General features: G+C 42.0%; 2 protein-coding genes across 10 annotated transcripts in view; one reads left to right on the top strand and one right to left on the bottom strand.

The window, feature by feature from the left end:
* Positions 1 to 19,555, top strand: part of ANKRD6 (ankyrin repeat domain 6) — a 213,003-nt gene extending 193,448 nt beyond the window's left edge. For 7 of the 9 annotated variants that reach the window (XM_019442851.2, XM_019442852.2, XM_019442854.2 and 4 more), the window contains 8 exons: positions 1,308 to 1,385; positions 5,231 to 5,335; positions 6,661 to 6,795; positions 7,108 to 7,293; positions 7,756 to 7,908; positions 15,358 to 15,471; positions 16,211 to 16,337; positions 17,733 to 19,555. In XM_019442851.2, the coding sequence (XP_019298396.2) occupies positions 1,308 to 1,385; positions 5,231 to 5,335; positions 6,661 to 6,795; positions 7,108 to 7,293; positions 7,756 to 7,908; positions 15,358 to 15,471; positions 16,211 to 16,337; positions 17,733 to 18,304 (1,470 nt within the window). In that variant the 3' untranslated portion in view covers positions 18,305 to 19,555. The remainder of the gene's footprint in view (positions 1 to 1,307; positions 1,386 to 5,230; positions 5,336 to 6,660; positions 6,796 to 7,107; positions 7,294 to 7,755; positions 7,909 to 15,357; positions 15,472 to 16,210; positions 16,338 to 17,732) is intronic. The other 2 variants (XM_053904656.1, XM_019442857.2) reach the window with 1 other exon arrangement.
* A 1,223-nt stretch (positions 19,556 to 20,778) lies between these two features.
* Positions 20,779 to 25,960, bottom strand: LYRM2 (LYR motif containing 2). The gene is made up of 3 exons (XM_019442860.2): positions 25,857 to 25,960; positions 25,091 to 25,231; positions 20,779 to 24,647 (listed from the first exon to the last, which is right to left on the bottom strand). The coding sequence occupies exons 1-3, from the start codon at positions 25,899 to 25,901 to the stop codon at positions 24,567 to 24,569; spliced, it is 267 nt and encodes an 88-aa protein (XP_019298405.1). The 5' UTR covers positions 25,902 to 25,960; the 3' UTR covers positions 20,779 to 24,566.

The raw sequence follows: 25,960 nt of genomic DNA, 5'->3' as shown, positions 1-25,960 counted from the left end.
TCGGAGCCTGGAGCCTGTTTCTGATTCTGTGTCTCCCTCTCTCTCTGACCCTCCCCCGTTCATGCTCTGTCTCTCTCTGTCCCAAAAATAAATAAAAAACGTTGAAAAAAAAAAAATAAATAATGTAAGTTAAGCTGCAACAGTGTTTCTAGAAATCATTCCCACCCCTTTCCAGAATGGAGTGTGTTGTTACTTACCTCACCTCCTGCAGGGCACACAGCCTCCCTTAGCCTTACTTTATAAGAGATTAGAGGTCTGCTAACAGGAGAACCCCAGAGGCCGGCTTGAGGGAACCCTTGCTCATAGCAGCTTCATGAGTTGATGAGCCCTAAAGGTTCATCTCTAGACTCCTAGCTCAAGTGAGCATATCCTGGCAGGAAAAGGAAGGTCAGGGGTGTCTAAGTAAACTGACAAGTGGATGTTACTGAAAGTGAGTTCCTGCCCTGTAAACAGTCAGGGTCCTCAGAAAAGTGGCCACATGACCATCAGATTAATCATCCTCAAAACTCGAACTCCCTTCTCCAAAATCACCTTATTCCTTCCTTCTTTCTCTTAATATCCCACCCCACCATTGTTCCCTCTCTCTCCTAGGTCCTATGGCAGGCACCAGCTCAGGCACCCTTTCTTCCTTAAGGCTGACCTGTGGTCTGAAGTAGCACAGACTGACAGACTGAGAAAGGCTGGGGGTGGAACAGTTGTATGGAGAGTCCCCGCCTTCCTCCTTCTCTTCGACCTGTATTGGGTGGTGCACCATTGTGCCTGTCCCCTGATGCCTTTCCCTTCTTTTGAAGGGAACTCCCTACTTTTTGGCTTCATCTCCCTAGAGCCTCCATTATGGCCATAGCTACCTAAGTGTCTCTCACAGTCCAGGTCCTGAAACTGTGTGGCTGTGCCCCAGTCTGCCCTTCCAAGTGCCTTCTCCACTTCTCCGGGGAAAATTCATTGCTTGGCTGGACTTTATGATCCTTTGTGTTTCTTCAACTAAATCTTCCCCTTTGGCCCTGTCTGATGTTTACATTCTCTCCTCTCTCTTCCAGGAAGCATTCCTTGGTGGGCAGGTATTCCAGAGCTTTGCTTCCTAGAGCACTTACCCTCTGTTGTTATTAATCGTTGGGCCCTCAGGTGTGATTTGGCCCCCTCGTCGAATGGAGGAGGCTCAAGAGTGAGGCCAGGTCTTCTGTGCGATTGTATTTTGTTGGGCACGTGTAGGTGCTGGTGTGACTGAGCACAGAATTGCTGTCCCAGTTGGGCTAGGGTGCAGGGTTGGTCTCTCTTACTCACTTGTCCCCCATTTTGCCTTTCCTTAGGCAGGCCAGACTCCACTGGAGACTGCCCGCTACCACAATAATCCGGAAGTTGCTCTTCTCCTCACTAAAGCTCCCCAGGTAGGATTGATTACATTTTCCATTCTATTGATTATGTGGGGCTGCAAAGTTGTTGTGATTCTCTGGCCATCTACGAAAGCCAAATCAAACTAACTTAAATAGGAAACTGATGGGCTCACAACCAGGCAGTGGAAAGGGCAGGAATCCATTTGGGGCTTCTAAGATAACTAGAACAAGAGACTTCAAGTTCAGTAGGCTTGTCTTCATACACGGGCATCATTTCTTCCCCGTGGCTGGATCATTGGCATTACCAGCTTTGTGGACCATAACTCCACAGGTTCTCAGGGAAGAAGTTCTGGTTGCAGAAGAGGATCATGATTGGCGAGCTTGGGGCAAACGGCCTGAATGAGCAGGACAGGCACTTTAGGAAGATAGCTGCGTCCATCTGACTGTATGGTTAGAGGGGAGGAGCCTTTTCTAGAGAAAGGTGGGAGGAAGGGATCCCGGTCTGGGTGAACAAAAAAAAAAAAAAAAAAAAATTTTTTTTTCATACGATTGGTTTAATTTTTTTTCAGCAGGAGAAAAAAGAATAAAGTTACAAGATTCTTTTAATATTTTCACAATGTTTCACACGTCCATTAGAGGCAGTTAAGTATAAAATAGCTTTCTTTCCTTTTTTTATTGAATAATGGTATTTTAGGCATTTAAGTTAAAAAATTGATATCATTTGAGCTGAGATTGAAATCCTCTAACAGATTTAGTAATTTATAAGCTATTCATCATTTTAGTGCCCTGAAATAACTGTTTTTGTTCATATTCCCTTTCAGACACATGATTTGTACAATTGTGCCTACCCTTTTGTATGCTGCCCTTTATCTTAACTATAATAGAAAAACGTTCTGTAGTTCTCAAAGTTACTCATCATAATGGAAGCCAGTATGCTTTTTTTGTTGTTGTTGCTGTCCAATATTTTGTTAACCTAAATGTCCAACATTAAGGAAATGGTTTGTTTCCCCATCGGAGCTGCTCTGTATTACATTACAGTGAAAACTGATTTGTTTTCTACCTTATTCTGACTAATGTTGTGAGAAGATAAAGTCTCGGAGAGCCGGAGGAAGATTCCAGATACCAGCCTGCTGCATCAGAGCCTGATCCCAGTCAACCGAAGGGTCTGAATGGCCTTCGGGTCATTTAAATTTTAAAAACCTACCTGATATAACGAGCAGTTTGTGGAAGTAGTTAAGATTTTTGTCTTTGGAAAACTGGTCACCCTGTTCCCTGTGGAGTTAGTGCTTCTCAGTAGCATCTGGACATCCTTGGAGCCTCTGACAGGCATGAGTCAGGTGGTCCTTTGGAAAAAGTTTCCACCTCTTTCCAACTATTTGCAAACAAATTATTACTGGAGTCACATCCATGAATCCTGATAGCAAAAGGCTGGTCTCTTACAGATCAAAAAGTACAGGATGCTATAATAAATGTCAGAATTTATCTCTGTTATCTGGCATTTCAGTATTGGCAGTTTGGACAGCCAGCTGTGTCCTCAGCCATGTGAAGATCATCAAATTTTGTGGGGTGTAGTATCCCTCAAGGTACAGACTTACAGGCCTTTGATACCCCTGTCCTTTGTCTCCAGAACTCAAGGATCTGTGTTCTTAGGGGAGAGGCTTTCCCATGGACCATTTTCCTATGTGGTTCTCCTTTACTGTTTCCATTTTAAAAAATGACTTCAGTTTTTCCATGCCCATTTGAATAGCAAGTAGGATGACATCTTATGGAAGTATTTTACACGATTGTATATGCTAAACCCTGTTCTCAGTATGAACGAGGAACTTTGGAATATGCATAAAATTGTATACATGTTGTTCTTTTGTTCTCAAGTTACAGAACTAGCTTTCCTCTTTGTGCGAAACAGGAAATTCCTTTGCCTTGGCACCTTAGTGGACCGTGGATTTCAATGGCTCACAGCAGTACTAAGATCTTTCTAAAGATCCATATTCCCCGATTTCGGTGAACTAGAAAAGATTGATGACGTTCCATTGGTAGATGATATGGTTCGCTGAGAAAGGCTGTACGCCATGCAAAGTTATTTGCACTGGCTAATAACCTGGTCTGTGGAGGGAATTATTCTGATGATTTTGGTGACCTCTGAGTATCCCTTCTCATTTTAGATTGATATGTTCACAAATGCTTTTGAAAGTGAATTTTGGATTGATGCTGGGGCTGTATCCTGTTCTAAGAACCCATAAACCGAATGAGCAGTGGGCATTAGTCACTTCTTCTCATCAGACTTGACTTCCTAGTGAGTCTGAATTTAGTTTCAGAAATGGTTCTCAGACCTTTTGATCTGGGGACATCTAATGTTCTAGAGGCCCATTAAGAGCTGTGTGTGAATTATATCTATTAATAGTGTCCATGTTTGAAATTTGAGAAATGTTAAAGATGGTAAGTTCATTTTGTAACAAATAGCATCGTCTTTATGAGCAATAACTATTTTTCAAAACAAAAGTTATGGGAGAAGAGTAGGTAGCATTATGTTACATTGTTGCAAATCTCCTTACCGTCTTAGTGGAAAGTCGGAGGGCTGCCCTCTACGTCTGCACGTGACCCACTGGGGTGTCGTGTGCAGCTTCTGGTAAACACTGCTGTACAATCAGTGAGAGGGAAAAAGTCGACATTGTTACGCTGTCATGAAAATAATTTTAGTTTCATGCACCCGGGGTTCCCTGGACACTTTCAGAGCTGTTGGCTTAGAGGATGAGAATACAATTTAAAAATCTGGTTTAGCCACAGGCAGATGTCGTCAGGAATTCTCCATTTAGATTGTACCACTGTCCATAGAGGTTCTTCTTGTCATATGATGTCACTTGAATTTAATGAACACAAGAAAGGTGAACATTTAGATGAAAGCACTATGCTGAACTTCAGAGAACCCTTCTCTATCTACAGATGAAGACCATAAAATGTTTTATTGCAAAAAAATTAGAGCTTGAAGAAGTGTTTTCCCTTTCTGGACCTCCTTAGTGAGAGGAAGTGACTCTGGGGCTGGAAGTAAAAGGCCATGGGTTGAAAGCTTCTGCCAGCTCAAAGCTCTGTACTCTGGTTAAACTTCCTCTGGCCAATTAAGCAACTCGAGGGACCAAGGCAGGAGGGAGGCACCTAACAGTGCCTGAAAGTCCAGGGTATGCCAGCCACTTGCTTTGTCTTGGTTAATTCCATTAACTCCCCGTATTTACAGAATACAGAAAGGGCAAATAACTTGCCAGAAGATCCTACAGCTAGCTGCTGCTGAATTCCAAAATCGGGCTATGGGACCCCATGTCTACTTGCCTGTGTCTGTTCCACCTTCCTGCCCTCTCGGGCAGGCCAAATGCTTCCTTTTGGGGAACAGATTCCTGCCCCATGGTTGGTACCATGGTTCACAGATGTACCTCAGTGTTTGAAGCAAACTAAAAACTGGCTTGAATACAGTTTGGTCAAGAGAAAATATGATGGGCTAGTTCAGGTCCAGCGTACCAAGATAACGAGACACTGCCTGGCGTGGGGCTGCTGTGTTGTGCGATGTCCAGGGGATGCCGTTCCTATCCTCGTCTGTGAGTGGTGTTCCCTGGAGTTAAGCAGTGCACAGCCTGCACACCCCCCTATGGCGACCGTGGCCTGGCACACAAATGCCTACTGTTGTCCTCGACCATAAGCTCCTTGAGATCGGGGACCATGTCCTACTTCCTGTAGGAGCCCAGCACAAGACCTCGGTGCCCAGCAGGCAGGCAGAGATGCGTGTTTGATGTGATTGCTTGGTCTCTCCCTAGGCTGGAAGTTCCACTAGATCAGAGCACCAGGTCCAAGGACAATGCTGTCACGACGCTGCACACACCGTGGTTTGTAACCGTGCCTCTTGCCTCCTTCAGGTCTTGCGCTTCAGTCGTGGGCGAAGCCTGAGGAAAAAGAGAGAGAGGCTCAAGGAAGAGAGGAGAGCTCAGTCTGTGCCAAGAGATGAGGTGGCACAAAGCAAGGTGGGGGGTAGCTCTCCCGCCCCTCCCAAACGTCACCCCCTTACAGAGGGTGGGAAACAATCTGGCTGTTCCTTCTGGGTTCATCTGGCAGCGGCCGTGCCCTCCTCTGTCTCTCCTTTCCGCTGGTTCTTCAAACTGTTGTCCGTGTTTTCCCTTTGGTTTCATGTCCTCCACTCCTCCAGGATTTCAGATCGTGTGCCTGTGTTGCCAGTCTTTCTCGGCATCCTTGTCTGGGCATAGTTTCTAGCCCCATGTGTCTGGGGCGTCATCACTACTGTGTGGACAGCACTGCCTCTAATGCTGGGCCCTTAATGGTATAGGGCAGTGATTTTCAAAATGTAGTGTCCACTGTGCCATCTGGGACCTTGTTAGAAACACAGAGTTGGGGGCCTCACCTCAGACCCACTGGATCAGAAACTCTGGGAGGGGGCCCAGCAATCTGTTCGAACAAGCCCTTCAGGTGATTCTGGTGTGGACTAAAGTTTGACAACCACTGGCCTGGGTCGCTTCTTCTCTTTCGGCTTGGGGAATGGATTGAGGCTGCACTAGCCCATGTGATTCCTCTGTTGCAAATTTAGAAAAAGATGCCCCTTGGGCAGCCCAGCCCTGCTCAGGGTGCATAAGGCGAAGAGAGCCAGAGCCGGATTTCAGCTCCCTCTGCTAGGTGCCCTTGTGCAGTGAACAGCTTGCACAACTGGAACGAACCATGCCTTTCAGCTCTCGCAGGAAGAAAAAGACTAGGATATAAAGACAACTTTTGGCACATAAAATTTTATACCGAGTGCTTATTGTTCTATTTCAAAATCCTCTTATCAGTTTTCAGGGTTAAGGCATTGTAACTCTGATTAAGTTCCTGTGGGTGAATTGTACATATTAATTTGTAAAAGTTCTTATAAGGACTAGAAATGTGATGTTTTCATTTCAGGGGGTTCTCCTACTCCATTATGAATTGTGAAGTCCAAGTTCAAAGAATAAATGGTTTTTTTGGTTGTTGTTGCTGTGGTTGAAATGCAAAAAAATTTAAAAATTTCTAATGCTGAGCTGTTTGTGGTAGCTTCCGGAAGCTCTAAGATATAGAATTAGACCCAAGACTCTGTTTACCTTGGCACCTAATGAAGTAAAAGCAAAATATTTAACCAACTGGGAAAGTCCTACATGTTCAGTTTAGACCACCAAGCAGTGTTCCCTCTTTGTCATCAGCTAAGGTTCCTGTGGGTCCTTTAGTGGATGCAATCTTGCAAACAGAATTTTACACCATTACAGAAGAAAGCAGAGGGGGCAATTAGAACTGGTTTCTGGGCACTTCTTTTTCCCCCCCTCTGTAGGGAAGTGTCTCCGCAGGAGACACCCCCAGCAGTGAACAGGCTGCACCCAGAAAAGAAGATGCCAGAGAAGATGTCCTGTCTGCCTCCCCAGAGCCCAAGGCGAAGGAAAACAGGCAGAGAAAGTCAAGGCCCAAGGTCAGGAGGCACGTGAAGGCAGCCAAGGGAGGGCCGGGAGGCAGGTTGGCCAAGGGCCCTGGGATCGCATCATGCTCAGTAGCTAAAATGCCACTGGACTTGGCTTGCTGGTTTGGAGCCAGAGCACGAAAATTAAATCTGGGTAACTTCAAACACAAGGTTAATGTGCTGATCTATTTCTTTGGACATGCGGTGCTTACAGTGGAGTGCCGTGAGACAAAGCAAGATGAGGGTGAGATGGGAGCCATTGGATGGGGGCCAGTCTTGCCCATGTCACAGTGCTCAGGGGTATTGTTGCTTCCTCTCCCACAGGCGTCAGCATTTTCTGACCCCACTCCACCAGCAGACCAACAGCCTGGACACCAGAAGAACTTACATGCTCACAGTCACCCTAAAAAGAGGCCCAGGCACCGATGTTCACCGCCACCCCCTCCCCATGAGTTCAGAGCGTACCAGCTCTACACGCTGTACCGGGGCAAGGACGGGAAGGTGATGCAGGTACTTCATGAGCCCTGTCTGGTCATAGGACCGTAGGCTTAAGCAAGGCTGTCTGTTTAACACTATTCCTGGGGGCTAATATCCACTTGCAGTGTTGACTTGGGAAGGCAATGAGCTTTGAAGATAAACCAGATGTCCCTCCCTACACTGCAGATACACCGCTGCTGCTGAGGCCCAGGCAAACGGGTAGTTACAAACCTTTGTGCACCATCCTTAAGTGACTAGGTAATCCTGAGGCTCCAGAGTAGATAAAAGCCACAAGGATTGGGACCGTGTCTTACCCTCTCTGAAGCTTCTCAGTGCCTGTTGGACCCATAGCTTGGCCCATTGGACATCCCAAAGTTATGCCTCCTCCGTCATCTGTATCCCCCTGGCATACTGACTGGCACTGGATGGGCACTCAAAACCAGTTTGTTGAAGGAGGGAATGAGTGGATTGATTCCTTTATTGTTCCCCTGTTAGGCACCAATAAATGGTTGTAGATGTGAACCCCTAATCAACAAGCTGGAGAACCAGTTGGAGGCAGCTGTGGAGGAGATCCGAGCAGAGCTGGGTTCGGTTCAGGATAAAATGAACACAAAGCTGGGGCATATGGAGAACAAAACCCAGCACCAGGTCAGTGAGTTGCCCCCCCCCCCCACCCCCACAACCCCCATGGCCAGATGTTCTGTCAGGAAATGGAATCAGAAGCTGCCCACACTGAGCACCCTTTGTATTTTGCAGACTGAGCTGAGTACCTCGGGTGGACTCTCAGGGAAGAGGCTTAGGTGATTTCTTCCAAGCGCATTTATTCAAAGTTTTTAAGAACCTGCTTAAATTGCTTCTGATTATAAAAATGATATATACCTATTACAGAGCATTTTCTTTAAATGTGAAATTTAGAAAGGAAAAGAAATCCCCTACAAGCCCACCACAGTGAGAAATCACTAGTAACATTTGGGTTTATTCTCTTCCAGTCTCTTTATGTTTGTATCCTGGTCCCTTTCCCACTGCACACACAATCAGAACAATCCTGTCTCTAGGTTTCTTTATTTTGAAAATTTTCAAAGAAGAGAAACAGTGAAACAGTGCAATGAAAGCATGTCTACTCTCCACCTAGACTCAGCCATTTGTTAATATGTTGCCACATTTGTTTTGTGTCTCTCACATGCACCTTTCTCTTGAATCCTTTGAGATTTAGTTGGAGCCTGTCCTGACTTCTCACCTCTAAATACTTCAGAGCGCATCTTGACGAAGAGTAAGGACTTTCTCCTTTGTAGCACAATCCATTATCATGTATGAGAAAATTAACAATGATTGCATCATATCCAGTCCGTATTGCGATTTATTCAGTTCTTCCAAAAGGTTTTCTTATAGCTTGTTTTTGTTTTAAATTCCAGCTCAGAATCCAGTGATTCTTTTGTGCATCTAGGTTATGTCTCTCTGGTTTCTTTTCATCTACAACAGTCTGATTCCTTCTTCCATCTTTTTCTTTATTCCTAGGATATTATCTTTTTACAAAGTCTAGGCCAGTTGTTATATAGGATGTTCAATATTCTAGACATGTCTGATAGGCTCTTCATGGTATTATTTAACTTGTTCTGTCTCTGTATCTCTGTGAACTGAAAGTTAGGTCTAGAGCAGTGGGTCTCAAAGGTGTCATCCCTGGACCAGTAGCATCAGCATTATCTGGGAGCTGTGGGGGCAAAAATGACAATTCTTGGGCCTCATTCCAGATCTACTGAACTTAATTGTGAATAAACCTCTGGGGATGGGGTCTAGCCACCTGTGTTTGAACAAGACCTCCAAGTTTGAGAACCACTAGTGTCTAGATGCTTATTTCGGTTCAGATTAAGTATTTTTGGCAAAAAAATGTCATAGTTAATGACGTAAACTTCAAATTATGTCACATCAGGAGGCACATAATGCCAGGATGTCTCCTTATTAATGATAAGTTTGATTACTTGGCTAAGTGAGTAACCACCATCTTTCTCCATCAAAGAATATATTTTCTCTTTGTAATCAGAAACGTATGGTGGATATAGATTTTTAAGTACAAAAGACACTTTTAAAAATGTATAACCTAGCCTATTAATAGGAAGAAATCCACATTACAGAAATATGAAATATAGCGATACTTATCAGAGATACCTTCCATTCCTGGTTTTGTGTATTTTCCCATAGATTTTCTCTTTTATAGATAGTACTTATATAGTTACCACTTTAAAACAAAAATGGAACTATGCTGTGTTTTTTCTTCTTCTTCAGCTTTTTTTTTTTTAATGTTTATTTTTGAGAGAGAGACACAGAGCACGAGTGGGGGAAGGGCAGAGAGGGAGGGAGACACAGAATCCGAAGCAGGCTCCAGGCTCTGAGCTGTCAGCACAGAGCCCAACGCGGGGCTCGAACTCACAGACCGTGAGATCATGACCTGTGCTGAAGTTGGACGCTTAACCCACTGAGCCACCTAGGCACCCCTCTTCCTCAGCTTTTTAATTGCAGTAAAGTTGACACAGGTTACACTACATTAGTTTCAGGTGTACAACATAATGATTGCACAAGTCCATATGTTCTGCCGTGCTCACCACCAAGTGTGGTTACCGTCTGTTACCTTTCACCCTGTGACTTCTTCATTCCGTAACTGGAGACCTGTACCTCCCACTTCCCTTCACCCACTTTGCTCATCCCCCCCACCCCTTCTCTGGCAACTACCAGAGGAGTTCATACCTTGTTTATGCTTTTTTTTGTTCATTTGTTTTTTAGATTCCATATAAGTGAAATTCTATGGTGTTTGTCTCTCTGTCTGCCTTATTTCACTTAGGAAAATGCCCTCTGGGTCCATTCATGCTGTCACAAATGGCAATATATTTTTTTTAAGATTTACCATTTTATTTTATTTTAAAGTTTATTTATTTTGAGAGAGAGCATGAGTAGGGTAGGGGCAGAGAGAGAGTGGGAGAGAGAATCCCAAGCAAACTCTGCACTGTCAGTGTGGAGCCCAGGATGGGCCTTGAACTCATGAACCATGAACTGATGACCTGAGCTGAAACCAAGAGTCTGACGTTTAACCAACTGAACCACCCAGGGTGCCCTGCAAGGTATTCTTTTTTATGGCTGAGTAATACTTCATTGTGTGTGTGTGTGTGTGTGTGTGTGTGTGTGTGTGTGTGTGTGGACACACACACTATATCTTATCCACTCATCTTATCAATGGACACTTGGGTTGCTCCTATACCTTGGCTACTGTAAATAGTACTATAATAAGAATAGGAATGCATCTATTTTTCTGAGTTAGTGTTTTTGTTTTCTTCAGGTAAATACCCAGTAGTGGAATTATTGGATCAAAAATGGTAGTTCTATTTTTAATTTTTGAGGAACCTCCATATTGTTTTCCACAGTGATTTTTATCAATTTACATTCCCACCAACAGTGCACGAGGGTTCCTTCTTCTCCACATCCTTGCCAACACTTACTTCTTTTTGATGCTGGCTGTTCTGACTGGTGTGAGGCGGTATCTCATGGTTTTGATCTGCATTTCCCTTCTTAGTGTTGTTGAGCATCTTTCATGTGCTGTCTGCCAACTGTATGTTGTCTTTGGAAAAATGTCTATTCAGGTCCCCTGCCTATTTTTAAATCAAATTGTTGAGGGTAGAGTTGTATAAGTTCTTTATATATTTTGGTTATAAACCCCTTATTGTATATATCACTTGCAAATATCTTCTCCCATTCAGTAGGTTGCCTTTTCATTTCGTTGATGATTTCCCTCATGTGCAAAAGCTTTACATTTTGGTGTAATCCCAGTAAAGTTATTTTTGCTTTTGTTCCTTTGCCTGAGGAGACCTATCTAGAAAAATCTTGCTAAGGCTGATGTCAAAGAGATTACTGCCTATATTTTCGCCTAGATGTTTTTTGAGTTCAGGTCTTGCATTTAGGTCTTTAATCCATTTAAACTCATTTTTGCGTATGGTATAAGAAAGTGGTGCAATTTTTCTTTTGCATGTAGCTGTGTAGTTTTCCCTGCACCGTTAATTAAAGAGACTGTCTTGGGGGCACCTGGGTGGCTCGGTTGGTTGGGGTCTGATTTGGGCTCAGGTCATGATCTTGAGGTTTGTGGGTTTGAGACCCACATCAGGTTCTTTGCTGACAGCTCAGAGCCTGGGGCCTGCTTCAGATTCTGTGTCTCCCTCTCTCTGTCTCTCCTCTGCTTGCATGCACACGTGCTCTCACTCTGTCTCAAAAATAAATATTAAAAATGAACAAATATTAAAAATTTTTAAAATTTTAATTAAAAAATTTTTTTTAATGTTTGTTTTTGAGAGAGTGATAGAGTGTGAGTGGCAAGGGGCAGAGAGAGAGGGAGACACAGAATCCGAAGCAGGCTCCAGGCTCCAAGCTGTCAGCACAGAGCCCGATGTGGGGCTCAAACTCACCAACTGCGAGATCATGACCTGAGCTGAAGTCGGATGCTCAATCCACTGAGCCACCCAGGCACCCCTAAAAAAATATTTTTTTAAAGAAACTATCTTTTTCCTCCCATATATTTCTGCCTCTTGTGTTGTAGATTGACCATATAAGTGTGGGTTTATTTCTTGGCTCTCTGTTTATTGATCTATGTGTCTGTTTTTGTGCCAGTGCCATATTTTATTATAGCTCTGTAGTATATTTTTAAATCTCGGATTGTGAAACTGCCAGCCTTGTCTTCTTTCTCAAGATTGCTTTAGCTATGTGGGATCTTCTGTAGTTCCATACAAATTTTAGGATTATTCTAGTTCTGTGAAAACTGCTGTTGGTATTTTGATAGGGATTGCATTGAATCTGTAGATTGCTTTGGATAGTGTGGACATTTTAAAATATTGAGTTTCTAATCCATGAGCATGGAGTATCTTTCCATTTGTGTTGTCTTTAATTCTTTCATCAGTGCTTTATATTTTCAGAGTATAGGTCTTTTACCTTCTGGGTTAAGTTTATTCCTAGGTATTTTATTCTTTTTGGTACAAGTGTAAATGGAATGGTTTTCTTAATTTCTCTTTCTGCTACTTCATTATTGGTATATAGAAATGCAACAGATTTCTGTATATTAATTTTGTATCCTGCAACTTTACTGAATTCATGTATTCTAATAGGTTTGTGGTAGAGGCTTTAGGGCTTCCTATGTATAGTATCATGTCAACTGCAAACAGTGACACTTTTACTTCTTCCTTACCAATTTGGATACCTTTTATTTGTCTGATTGCTGTGGCTAAAACTTCTAGTACTATGTTGGATAAAAGTGGTGAGAGTAGACATCCTTTTCTTGTTCCTGATCTTAGGAAAAAGCTCAGGTGTTTTTTTGTTTTGTTTTGTTTGTTTGTTTGTTTTTTACCACTGAGTATGATGTAAGCTGTCATTTTGTCATATATGGCTTTTATTATTTTGAGGTATGTTCCCTTTAAACCCACTCTTTTGAGAGTTTTTATCATGAACAGATGTTGAACTTTGTCAAATGCTTTTTCTGCATCTAATGAGATGATTATAGAATTTTTATTCTTCATTTTGTTAATGTGGTGTATCATATTGACTTGTGGATATTGAACCATCCTTTCATCCCCAGAATAAATCCCACTTGATTGTGGCGATTGATCATTTTGAAGTATTGTTGAAGTTTGCTAATATTTTGTTGAGGTTTTTTTTTATCTATGTTCAAGAGATGATTTATCTGTAATTTTCTTTTTGGGGGGCATCTTTATCTGGTTTTTGTATCAAGATAATGCTGGCCATGTAGAATGTAGTTGAAAGGTTTCCATCTTCTTCTGTTTTTTGGAACAGTTTGGAAAGACTAGGTATTAACTCTTCTTTAAATTGGTATAGATTTGGTGTGTCTGTGGAGGAGAGGATTACCGAGTCTTCCTACCTAGCTATCTTGGATGCAAAGAGCCTTGGTCATCTTTGTAGCTTACACTGAAATTAAGTAATATGTCTTAGGTGTGTTGTTTCAATATGCTGTTTAATGGCGATGTACTGTTCTGGGTATGGAGTTACACATATAATTTGTTTTTTGTCTAGTATATGGTTTATTTACTTATTTATTTATTTTTACCTCCAGTATAGTTAACATACAGTGTTATATTTCAGGTGTACGATATAGTGATTCAACAGTTCCATACATCACCCAGTGCTCATCACAACAAGTTCATTCCTTAACCCCCCTCACCTATTTCACCCATCCCCACACCCACCTCCCTAAATTACACATATTTTTGCTTCCAGATTTTTTCACTTAATTTGATATCCCAAGCATTTTTCTATGTCTTCCTTTTTGTTAGACTTTAAAGTTGCTTATAGTTCTTACTCTTATAAATAATGCTATGATGAACACTTATGTGTATAAACATTTGCTTCTCAAGTTATTTGCTCCTTTTTAGGATAATTGGGTCCATGGTTAAGATGTTTAAATCTCTTCATAAATATTAATAATCTACTAAATAAAAAGGTTGTATGAATTTACATCCTACAGGTAGGATAGGATATAAGTCGAGTCTCTGTCTCAAACCATTGCCATCACTAATATTATTTTTAAAGCTTATGCCAAATCGATTAAGTATATTGTTTAATTTTTATTTCCTTGTTTGTTGGTGAGGTAGAATGTTTTAGGTTTATTTGCTATTTGCCCTTCATGGAAAGCGCATTTAAGAACTCTTTTCCTAGTGCCATAGTATATTAGTTAAGACTGTTTTGTAAATAAAACCCACTTCAGCTGGCCTAAGCCCAGTGAGGAGTGTATTAGATGAGTGCTGGACCAACCATCTCAAGGACCTTGCTTCAGTTCAAGGAGGGTGACAGATGGGTGTGTAAAACCTTAGTCCTAATTCCCAGTTCTAGGTGAAGGACTCTGGCATGGGCTCTGGTGCAGCATGAGTCCATGCCTGAAGCAATCAGCCATGCCCCAGAACAAAGCTGTATGTCAACACAGTTGCTCTTGACAGAGGATAAGGACGTGGGTGGAGTAGGCCAATACTAGAAAACAGGAGAGCAGCTCACAGAAAAAACACGAGGGCTGAAGAAACAAAACAGAAGGTGCTCACCACATCTCCAGAACTGCTGCTGCTTTTTTGATTTTTGAACATCATGTGTGTCCCTGACAGGAGAAGAGCTCACCTGTGAGCCCTTCTCACATCTCCAGAACTGGCCCTTCTTTGTGTTTGTGATTTGAACATCATGTGTGTCCCTGACAGGAGAAGAGCTCACCTGTGAGCCCTCCTCACATCTCCAGAACTGGCCCTTCTTTGTGTTTGTGTTTTGAGCATCTGATTGTGGAACAACCCTTGTGAGCTGGCCCCTGCTGAGAAAGTCTCTCTCCCTGGTATGGACTTTGTCAAAACAGTGAAAGTTTGGCTTTCCTGGGTGTAGGGTCCTAATGGGAAATATCAAGATAAAGGGGGGGGGGGGGTATCCAGGAGGGCGTGACTGGAAAGTGACCATCATTGGTTCTCTGGAGCACTCCCCTTGTACTCCTTCCTCACCCTTCTTCACACTTGGTTTGATTACTTTCAGTGAAGCACTGAAGGGATGTATTCACTAGGAACACTGGGTAAAAGCCCTGAGCATTCTGCTTCTTTTGCTATCTCATGGGCAGCTACTAACATTTTAAGGGCTTGGAGGGGTGTTAAAAATTAATTGAAAAGGGTAATGAAAATAATGAACAGCTCCATACTTCTAGAAATAGTTTTCCTTTAAAAAAAAAAAAAAAAAAAAAAGAAATAGTTTTCCTTTCAATAATAGTCTTGGAAATAATGTTGTAAGACCTACAAAAATCCTTCTATGCACAAGGTCTGCATTGGCTCAAGTTGTATATTTACCATGTTCAGTCTTTTCAACCCCTTAGGAGGTAAACAATAAGAAAGAGGCCTTGGCTTATACAAAAACATGCTCAGGGATTGTGAAAAGCCAGGAGTTGGATGCATACTGGATGAAACTAGAATAAAAGAAGTTGAGGTTTGCCTCTGTTTTCACTGGTCCCTGCTGGTCCCCCAGAGCCCCAGAGGTCAAGAGACCAGGGCCCATCCTTAGATCGTATCCATCCTCTGCTTTTTGTTCATTGAATCCTAGATGCGTGTTCTGGACAAGCTGATGGTTGAGCGGCTGTCGGCAGAGAGAACAGAGTGCCTGAACCGCCTGCAACAGCACTCAGATACAGAGAAGCATGAGGGGGAGAGACGACAGGTGAGAGCCAGGATCTGCCCTTAACTGGGGATTTACCACACATCTCCACTGAGTTAAGACCCATCATTGAAAACCCAGAGGCCAAGAACCCCTAATAGCATTCTTATTACATAGTGTGTCCTTTTCTAACTCTGAAATGAAGTTAATAGGAAAGAGCATGTAATTCAGTTCATTTGTTGCTGAATATTCTGGTAATAGGTGGAGACAGAACAGTTAATGGAACACACCGGGAAAATGTGGTCTCTGCCTTGAATCATTTCTATGTATTGTACATTTGCTGGGTATTGCTCTGTAGTTGAACAAGATTTGGTTCCTGCCCTTGGGAGTTTGTGGTCTACCCAAGACAACAGCCATAAAATGAGTATTTTTTGAGTATGTGAGAATTTATTCTCCTAAGCGGCCAGACATTCTTGATTTGTAAGATTTGGGAAGCTTTGGGTGTTCAAGGTAGCTGAGTCCCTCAATGAAGATTATAGAAACTATCACCATTGGTGCTATGTGCATCCTGGTCTACAGAGGGCAAGCAGAGAAGGCTGTGTGGCCTGTGGGAAGGGAGGGGGAGGTAGTCCACAACGTTTAGGCTGGTCAAGATGGTCTCTTGAACTATCATAATTGAAAAACCCACTCTTGGTGGTTTACTTCATAAACCATGGATCCAATTCATCTGGTGTGTGTTTTTTTTGTTGTTGTTGTTTTTTTGTTTTTTGGTTTTTTTGCTGTCATTTGTTTTTCTTTTTAGATGTCATTGGTTGACGAATTAAAAACCTGGTGCATGTTAAAGATTCAGAATCTGGAGCTGAAACTTTCTGGAGATTCTAGGGCCTCTAGGACCAAATCCACACCATCTACTTGCGAGTCGTCTACAGGTAACGCATGTGCAGAGAGAGCCATTCCATTCAAAGGTGGTAAAACCCCCAGATATTGTTCTTTGCTGTATCCTGTGGACCTAGGATAGGTCTGTGGAAAACACTGGATTGTAAATTCTGTAGGGGCAAGGACATATTTTGCTTACTGCTGTGTATTCAGTTTCTATATGGTGATAAAGCACTCCTAGTTAAGTGCTCAAGAATATTTGAGTAAAAGAACATAGAGTAAAAGGATTGTTGACTGGTGACAGCAGTGTTTGAGGTATGATGTTGATGGTGTCAGAGTGGGCCCCAAAGATGAAGATTGATGAATGGACACTGGTCTTCTCAGCAGGTCTCTTGCTCTGGGTCTTGTTCTTGCTTCTCCTTTCTTCTCTTTGATCAGCCTTTTGCCTTTGTCCAACTGTGGAAAACTTCCTTAAACAGCAGTTCATGTATTAAAGCTCCCCCAGGTGCTAGATAACATGACCTTTCAGACAAAGCATCTTTTCATTAGCCACAGTGATTATACTCCATGATGATAATGTTGAGGATAATCAGAGCCTTTGTAATTAGGCCTCCATGGGGGATTTTCATGTCAAGTGTGTTCTGTTACCATAGACCATCTCTGGAACTGTGGTAATGTTGGGGAAATCCTGGGCAAATTTTTCATGATTGGTCTAGTTATGGAGCTTGGCTGGAGCTCTGGGTATGGAGAATATGACCACCTCTCCAAATTGGAGCTTGGGTCAAGCAACTACTAACTGGCCCTATGGTGTGGAAAAGGCCCAGAAATTAGGGAATGGGTGTGTGTGTGTGTGTGTGTGTGTATAATTTTAATGTTTTTGTTTATTTTTGAGACAGAGACAGAGCATGAGCAGGGGAGGGGCAGAGAGAGAGGGAGACACAGAATCTGAAGCAGCTCCAGCCTCCGAGCTGTCAGTACAGAGCCCGATGCAGGGCTCAAACTCACAGACTGTGAAATCATGACCTGAGCTGAAGTCGGTCGCTCAACCGACTGAGCCACCCAGGCGCCCAAGGGAATGGGTATATTTATTTCCCTCAGTACATGCCCAGTTCTGTTTGGGAGACACTTGGTGAGCTGTCATCCTTAGCAATCACAAAATGGTACCCAGAGCCTTTTAATGAAACTGGCTAAAGGAAAGGCCAGCAGCTGCTTTTGGCTTAGATGCCACCAGTGTGGTTAACATCATTTCCCATGAAAGCCCTGACAAGCCAAAATGATAACCAGGGGCAAGTGGAAGGGAAGGGCAGAGCAGAAGCTGCACATGGTGGTTGGAGATTGAGAAGGCCTGATGGTTTACGGGATTATCAGGACTCTCAAACGCCAGCCCATAGCCACATGACTGTGTGAACGTGGATTTACTCTGAGTTTTGTTTTCCTTCTGCAACTAGGCGTGGATCAGTCCGTGGCCACTGCAGGTCCGGTAGCGGCTTCTGACAGTTCTCCTCAGGTGGTTAGGCCCAAGGAAAAGGCCTTCAACTCCACTGCTACACACAGACTACAGCAGGAGCTGTCTTCCTCAGACTGTACCGCGTCCCGACTGAGGAATGTCAAGGTCCAGACAGCCTTGCTACCCTTGAAAGAGGCGGCCAAGTGTGATCAGCAGGCTGGGCCCTGTGTTGACAGAGGCACCCAAACCAAGAAGTCTGGGAAAAGTGGGCAGACGAGGCATCGGCCCCAGCACCCGGCACCCGGCACCGCCGGTGGGCAGCCGCCCCCGGCAGCGGGCAGTGAGCAGACTGCCTCTCACGTTCGAGACACCTCCCAGGCTCTGGAGATTACCCAGTATTTTTTTGAGGCTGTTTCTACCCAGATGGAAAAGTGGTATGAGAGGAAGATTGAAGAAGCGCGAAGCCAAGCCAGTCAGAAAGCCCAGCAAGACAAGGCCACCCTGAAGGAACATATTAAAAGTTTAGAAGAAGAACTTGCTAAACTAAGGACTAAAGTGCAGAAGGAAAATTAGAATCTGGGAAGTGGCCTGAGAAGGGATTCTTGATGATTTCTGCTTTTGCATCTATAGAACAGCTGTGCCCAAGATGTCCATTCTTGTGCACGTAGCAGACTTGCCTTTAAAAACAAAAAGTCAAATTGCTGAAATGTGCCAGGCACACGCTTTCCTGCGCCCTGAAGTTATGAAACTTCAACAGTGACCACCAAAGCCAGGGGAAGCTTGCTTTGTGTTAGGTTTCATTACAAACTTAAAACCTCGGTCTGGGTTCATCTGAGGTTCAAAAGCTCAGATTAAGTGAGCCACGCTAAGAAACGGAAAGATGTGTAAAGCCTAAAGCCTAAAATTCAGGATGTGTGAAATAACATAAATCAAAAGGAAGAAAAATTAATCCCTTGTGAACTTTAGTCATTCATGTGAGCACTCCTGTGGTGCCCAGATGAGAGCATCTTTCTGTACGAGCTATGGCTGAGATGTGCTGAATCCTCTCTTGAATTCCTAATTCTTAAAGTGCTGACCTTTTAACCAGATGAAAACTTACCAAACTGATTTTGAGGAGAAAAAGATTTTCATGATGTCACTAGATCCAATATATGTTAAAATATTTTGCAGTCAGAGGGTATTTAAATGATGAGTAATTGGCTACTAGCACTGGGAATATTTGTTAATAAACTCAAATGAGAAAGGTTCAAATCATTTGGTCATGATTTCTGTATTTTCAGTCAAAATACAGAAACACTACAGTTGATTAATCCTACCAATTTTGAAGCAGATTAATGGAAAAGCATTCACCTAACAATTACCTGAAACTTCTATAAGCTATCCATAATCAAACCCAGTTAACCAAGAGTACCTTTCTAAATTTGAGCTTCTCAGTCTACATTTTATAAAGAAATAAGGCTATTTCTTAAAAGTATTTCACTTCTAATTGTATACGGTCATTGATGAACCTCAGAAGTTACCCACTGCTTTGCAGTCTTTATGTCAAGGTAAAAATTGTCAACTCAGTCTAGACCCCACAATTCCCCATCTTGTGAAGCCCCAAGGATTTTCCTCTCCTCTGTGGAGTATATAAGTTGTAAAAGTAGCTTGGATATGTTGAAACTTTGGATTTAGTTATCTTTTAAGCTTCTTGCCCCTTGGTATGTGGAATTATATTCATCTCCTCAAAATTCCATGTATGCAAAGAAATGTCAATTCTATTTCCATTAACCCCAGAACTGAGAAACTGTTGTCTCTAAGTTTGAATAAAATGTTGCTCACTGAGCCAAAGAAAAAATGATTTCCTGACATGGGAACACCCAGAAAAACAAAGTATGTTTTTAGTCCCTTTGTTCTTGCCTAACAAGCTCAGTTTTTGTTTTCTTAACAGTGACAATCTATAGATCTAGATGTAGGTCACCATTACACAACCTGGATAGGGAATCAATTTAATATTCTCCCAAGTTTATGTTCATGTGCGTGTTAGTCTTGTTCCTCAGCTACTGTTAAGAATGTCTGATTCTTCCCCAGAGGATCTTGTTGCACTGATGTAGAGGTACTTTCCTTTTCTCATCTCCGTTCCTAATGCAGAACCACAGAATTGCAGAGCTAGATGGTACCTTCAGTTTTTTAAATCTTTCCCTTATCCAGCATCACTGAAATCTTCAGGAGCTTTCCTCAATATACATCAGTTTCTTAAGAACTGCCGAATACTGAGAGAGGAAATCCTGAGATGTTCAGTAAGTTGTGGTCTAAGCAGGAGTTCTTTTCACTTACCAAAATAGCTGTTATCTCAAGGAGTATCCTTGTTGAGAAATGAAGACAAATTTTATCTAGACTACGGAGTGCTGTGGTAGGAAGTATTTTGATTATGCAACCCCTACTCATCAGAAGCAGGCAGCTTACCATTGTGAACTGGATATTTTTGCCAAAGTCACGGGGAAGAGACTAGGGAGGACTGAGAAGGGTCAAAGGCACCTAGTCTGACAGGTTACATGGATCTTTCTCTACTAGAACGGAAAACCAGTAGAGGTGAGGAAACGGGATCAGTCTGCCTCCTAACCCAGAGAGATGGCAGCATCTCAAGGCCACTGCAATAGCTTGTTTTAAACAACTGGGTTTTTGTTCCTTAGTATTGTCAAAAACTCAACTATGGGTCTGATGTGTATTTTTCCTTTTTTCCCTTGTGCTATCTGCTAAAAGGAGCAAATGCCACAATAGTACTTTTCCAAAGAAGCAAAACTATTAATTTATTGGCTGTCATGTGGGTTGTGTTTGAAACAGAGATTGGAGCTTTCAATAGCTATGGGGAAAAATGATGTAAAACACAGAAAAGTTGCAGAATATTGCAGTGGGGTTTTTTGTTGGTGAATTATTGCATTGAATATAGTAAATATCTGTGATTAGATTGAATATAGTTCTAATCATTTGACTTTGGGGGCCCAAAATAAAGTGATGTTTTCACATTTAAATCTTTTTTTTTCAGTCAAGCGTTGATACTGCAGAGATATGTTGTCTTCTATTTAATATTTTTATTAATTTGAATTTGTCTCTTCCAAGCATTAAATATGGTTCTCAACACTATGGATATTGAAATCCTTATTTAAAAAATGCAAGTATGACTGCTTTGTTTAGTGTACATTTTTGTTTCTGTGGTTGACCAAATTATGTTCCCAGAAAGAGTGCCTTCACCCAGCTACATTTTACCTTGTTTCTATAGAAGTGTGATTTCTGGTAAATACATTTGCTTCAAAGTAGAGGTCAGATGCACTGCATGAAAAATAAATTTTTCAGAAGCCCATAATATGGAAGTACTTCTTAGTGCAAGCTTAAATGTTTTGCTTAGTATTTTCTAAAAGGTCAACAGTTTGAACAGAACAAAACCTCTTAATTGTGTGCAGGCAAAATAACATTTTTTGACAAAACTGTTCATAAAAGCTAAATACATTTCTTCTTGTGATATAAAAGCCAAATCAATTAAATAAGATTTAAAGACAAACAAAACTGACCTTTTAGAATACTTATGCGTAAGAAAAATTTTTGTTATTTTAAAGGGAAATATTCTTCTGTAATACTGTCAAAATACCATGACAAATAAATGTTAACATTAAATCCATGAGACACCTAAGAAACAGCACAACACTTTTTCTAATGCAAAACAGAATGGGTAAGAAAGCGACACAGTAAACACAAATAGTAAATTTAATTCTGACAGAATTTCTTAAATGCCTGACTGGAGGAAGGAAACCGGCTGGGCGATTTCTAGTTTGGCAAAGTGACATTTGCTTTTGAGCCTGCTTGGACCTTAACTCTACATAAGCCCAATTTTTTCCCACAGTAGACGTGAGCTGCGTCGCTCGGTTTGGCCACATTTTTCTTCCACAGAAGAGACAAGTTAGGTAAGTGTGGGTCTCCCCCCTCTCCTGCATGGCTGCTGGTGTGTCTACAATAATGCAAATACCAGGGAGAATGTTCTGCTTTCCTCAAATGTTCAAGCCCTTTGCTCTGCAGGCACATCCACAGCAATGCCTGTGCCTTGGTTTTGAATTTCCTACGCGATGGCACACTTAAAAGGAGGAAATGACGTAGGGACAGTCAGTATGCAAATAGCCCTAGCCACTTCTCCTCATGCTAGAATGCTTTTGTATTAAAAAATATATATTTTTTAATATAAAGATTTGACTTACTGTAGTTCAAATACATAAACTGAACATCCAAACATCTGAAAATGAAACCTTAGGAATAAAACTTGAATACTCGCCAGAGTATGGTTGGGCTGCCTGGTTGGTTCAGTCAGTTAAGCGTCTCACTCTTGATTTTTGGCTCAGGTCATGATCTCATGGTTTGTGAGATTGAGCCCACGTTAGGCTCTGCACCGACAGTGTGCAGTGTGGGGCCTGCTTGGGATTCTCTCTCCCCCTCAGCCCCTCCCCTGCATGCACTCACTCTCTCTCAAATAAACGTTTTTTTTTTTTGTTGTTTTTTTAAGAGTATGGTTTATAGGGAATATCCAAAAAGGTAATTTGTTGTCTAATCTAGAACACTGATAAGGATGCTAAATGTGTTTCACCAGCAGTTCCAATCTGGCCAACATCTTAACGAGCATGGTTCCATATGTGAGAGGAGAAGTTGTTTAGGCTAAGATGTATTTAGCACTAAAGTCTTGTCCATTATTATATAAGATTATAAAAATCCTAGACTCTGGAAGACGAAAATTTGCAGTGTTTTGCCCAATTTAAACAATCAAAACAAACCCAAGTTAGATTTTCTTGGCATTTTTGCATCTTGCAAATCTAAACCACAAATGAACTTACATCTTTGACATACACCAGTGCTAGTAAAAACGTCACCCAGGTCACTGACTTCTACACCTCATAAAAGGATGATTTTTAGTGTCAAGATCTTAGATTTATTAGAGATAGCCTAACTTGAGTGTGTATATCATGCTGTACAAAGAAAAGTATTCTGTGTTTAGAAACTGTTCACAAGTGCTTCTGGTTCATCACATGGCCTTGTGATAGGTTGACTAATGTGTACACCTATATACAAACCTGATAATTAGCTCATGCATTTTGAATTCGATTATCCTGTTGAAGAATGATTTTGTCTTGCAGACTTTGAGGTTATGGAAGGGTCAGGTGGACCCTGGCAATAATGTAAGTCATTGACAAATGCCACCATCTGCTTCTCTTGCCTTTGGCACACAATCCAGTACTAGGTAACCATTCTGCAAAATTTTTCCTACATTTTCCAGGTGTTGGTCAGGTTATTGGATTAATTTTTTAGATCTGTTCTGTAAATGAACAGAGGTCAGTCTGCAGGACTGTCAATCCAGCCTCTTCCATAAGCTTTCACTAAACTGTGTTACACATTTTGGTCTCAAAATGTGCTCAGGTCAATTTCTTGTCTTCAATGTATTCTTAAAACTCTTTCTCTTCCTGTCACTGGAGGAGAACCTAATGCACCAAGGATATTCCCTGATCCTTTTACTTCTTTCTTTGTGGATGCTAAGGTAATTGCATTAGTTTCATCCAGAAGTTGTCTCTTCTTTTTGGTTAAGTGCTTCAATGTGTTCATGAGGCTTCTCTCTCTCCTCTTTCCAACAAAGATCTAGATTCCCAGTGGTGACTTTTCGGAGAGTCCTCTGCTATGAGATCATAACACATCTGAAGACCCTACCTCAACAACCCTGAGGGGTAACACAGAAGGACTTTTTTCAAGAAAGGTCCAGGGTATCTCCTGAGGTCAGTATGCTTCCAATCTTAAATCTCCTACTGCTTCTTAGAACAGCTTTATTGACTTATTTAATTGACGCATAGTACTGCTGTATATCAGTAAAAAAAAAAAAAAAAATCAGAAAAACCTAGCTTTGTTGAAGCAGAATTCACATACCATACATGCAAAATGTACGATTCAGTGGACTTGAGTATATTCAGAGTTGTGCATCTAACACCACAATCTAACTTTAGAGTGCTTTCATTACCCAGAACAGGAACCCCATATCCATTAAATTCCTCTCCATGCTATCCACAGCCCTGAGCAACCACCTCTTTCTGCCTATTTCAGACATTTCATGTAAATGGAATCCTACAATAAGTGCTTTTCTGCGATTGGTCTCAGGGTTCATCCATGTGTAGCATGTATCAGTACTTAATTCCTTTTTACTACTAAATCTATAGACATCGTATTTAATCACTTATCGGTTGATGGGCATTGGGACTGCTTCTATTTTTTGGCTGTTATGAATGATGCTGTTGTGAATATTCCTGTACAAGTTTTTTTGTAGAAAGGTTTTCAGTTCTCTTGGTTACAGACCTAGGAACAGAACTGTCGAATTTACTCTCTTAAGCAGCTGACAGTCTGTTTTCCAAAGTGGCTGTGCCATTTTCTATTCCCACAGCAATGTGTGAGGGTTCAATTTTCCTGTATCTCTACCAGCATTTGTTATTATCTTTTTAACTAGTTATTTCAGCTGATATGGTAGTGTCTCAGTGTGGTTTAGACTTGCATTTCCCAGATAGTTAATGGTAGGGATCACCTTCTGCATTGACCACCTGTACTGGTTTTTGCTGCTTAAACTGCTGACATATCCAAAAACATTTTCAGAATACAAAGTATATTTTTCAGTGTTAAGGCAATTGTTCTGATGTGTTTTTCTTTGACATGCCATGCTCCATGTTCTGTATTTTCCCAAGTACTGTACAGTTTGACTTGGTGTTAGGCTGTCCATCATGGAGTCGAATCAGCTCAACAATATACATGGAGACTTTGAAAATCTTTCAGGATAATGCTACAGTTAAGATTTTGCCAAAGCAAGTGTTTTTTCTAACTCTTTGAGCTGCATATTGCCTTGAGTAATCATCATCCGGATTGTATCCTGTAGAAGAAAGTGAAATCTGGTCATTGTTCTACCTGATTAAATAGAGCTGTACTTTATCATTTTATTTGTTAGTCAGGAACCAACACTGAGAACTGGAACTTCTGGGTATCAGGAAAGCTCCAAGCTGACAACTATGGGTGCACAGTGTCTGGCATGCTTTCAGATACCCTAGTCATCACACTTCCCAAACCATCATGCTGTCCTATTTATAATCTTTTCGGGTGTGTATGTATGTCTAGTTAACAGACAGGTGATGCTACCGTACAGCAAAGATTAGGAAAATTTAAATATCACTGGGGTAGAAAAATAGTAACTTTAAAAGCAATGACGAAGATATATCATCTCTGTGACATACTCCAAGACGTCTACTCATCTTTTAAAAAAAATGCCAATTAATACAAAATGGTCAGGGCCTGTCCTGCCTGTGATCTCTTTCTCACCTCTTCGGTGGCACCTTTGTTTCTTTTGAATTCTTCCCTTGCCCAGTCCTTCAGGTATTTGCGATCAGAATCATTTGGAACTTGCCGAATTGCTTGCAAAATCCTTCTGTAGAGAAGTAGAACTTGTTGCCTTCTCATGAACTGTAGAATGGAGGAGAAATGTCAATACAACTGCAAAACCTACAGCCCAGAGGGCTTTGCTTTGGGAAACCAAACTAAACAGATGACTTTTCTTTGCCTTTTTCAAAACTGAGGACCAAAGAAAAACTTTTTCCTTTTCAGAAGAAGGCAAAAAGTTTGGGCTGTTTGCTTACTCCTTTGTCAAACCTAAGAATCTTTAACATCAAAAGATGACCACTGGGAAGAAAAAGGGCTACCAGTTACTAAAACCTGTGATTACTGTAACAGCACTTTTTCTAAACCAATGCAGTTGTTAAAATCCTTTGGTAATCTCATTCTTTACAATAGCTCAGTATAACAGCCAGAGCAATCTTTCCCGTGGCCAAAGCGTCAAGAGATAGGCAGCGGGTTGGCGGGTGGCCCGCCGAATCCGTGGCCAGAGGTCAGCCCCCACCCCAGCTTCCGCAGCAGGAAGCCCCGCCCCAAGCCGGGCCAATCTCAGAGGGAGTGCGCACCGGGTCAGAATTCCCCGGAGGGGTAAGCTGCCCCCGAGCCCCACTCTGTAGGGGGGTGTGGAGGGAGAGACGGATAATTGAAATCAGACCGTGGGAAGCTGTCCTAGAAGGCTCTCGAGAACAGGTGTTACCTGCTTTAGTGTTAGAGTCGCCGGGGGTAACCTGGAAGTAGCCATGTCCTCCAGGCAGCGTGGTTCCCCTACAGCTCCAATGCGCAGGAGCGGAAGTGGGGGCG

This window comes from Panthera pardus, unplaced genomic scaffold, assembly GCF_024362965.1.
Source record: "Panthera pardus isolate Hobbes unplaced genomic scaffold, ASM2436296v1 HiC_scaffold_17, whole genome shotgun sequence".
Taxonomy (NCBI): Eukaryota; Metazoa; Chordata; class Mammalia; order Carnivora; family Felidae; genus Panthera; species Panthera pardus.
Note: the sequence above shows the minus strand (reverse complement) of the source record. Positions and strands in the feature narration are given on the sequence as shown.

Excerpts from the sequence above, each read along its gene's own strand:
- LYRM2 (XM_019442860.2), bottom strand. The coding sequence starts at position 25,901 with ATGGCTACTTCCAGGTTACCCCCGGCGACTCTAACACTAAAGCAG. Across the intron at positions 25,232-25,856 it reads CGACTCTAACACTAAAGCAG|TTCATGAGAAGGCAACAAGT; the intron begins GTAACACCTGTT and ends TCCATTCTACAG. Across the intron at positions 24,648-25,090 it reads ACAAAGGTGCCACCGAAGAG|GATACAATCCGGATGATGAT; the intron begins GTGAGAAAGAGA and ends TTTCTTCTACAG.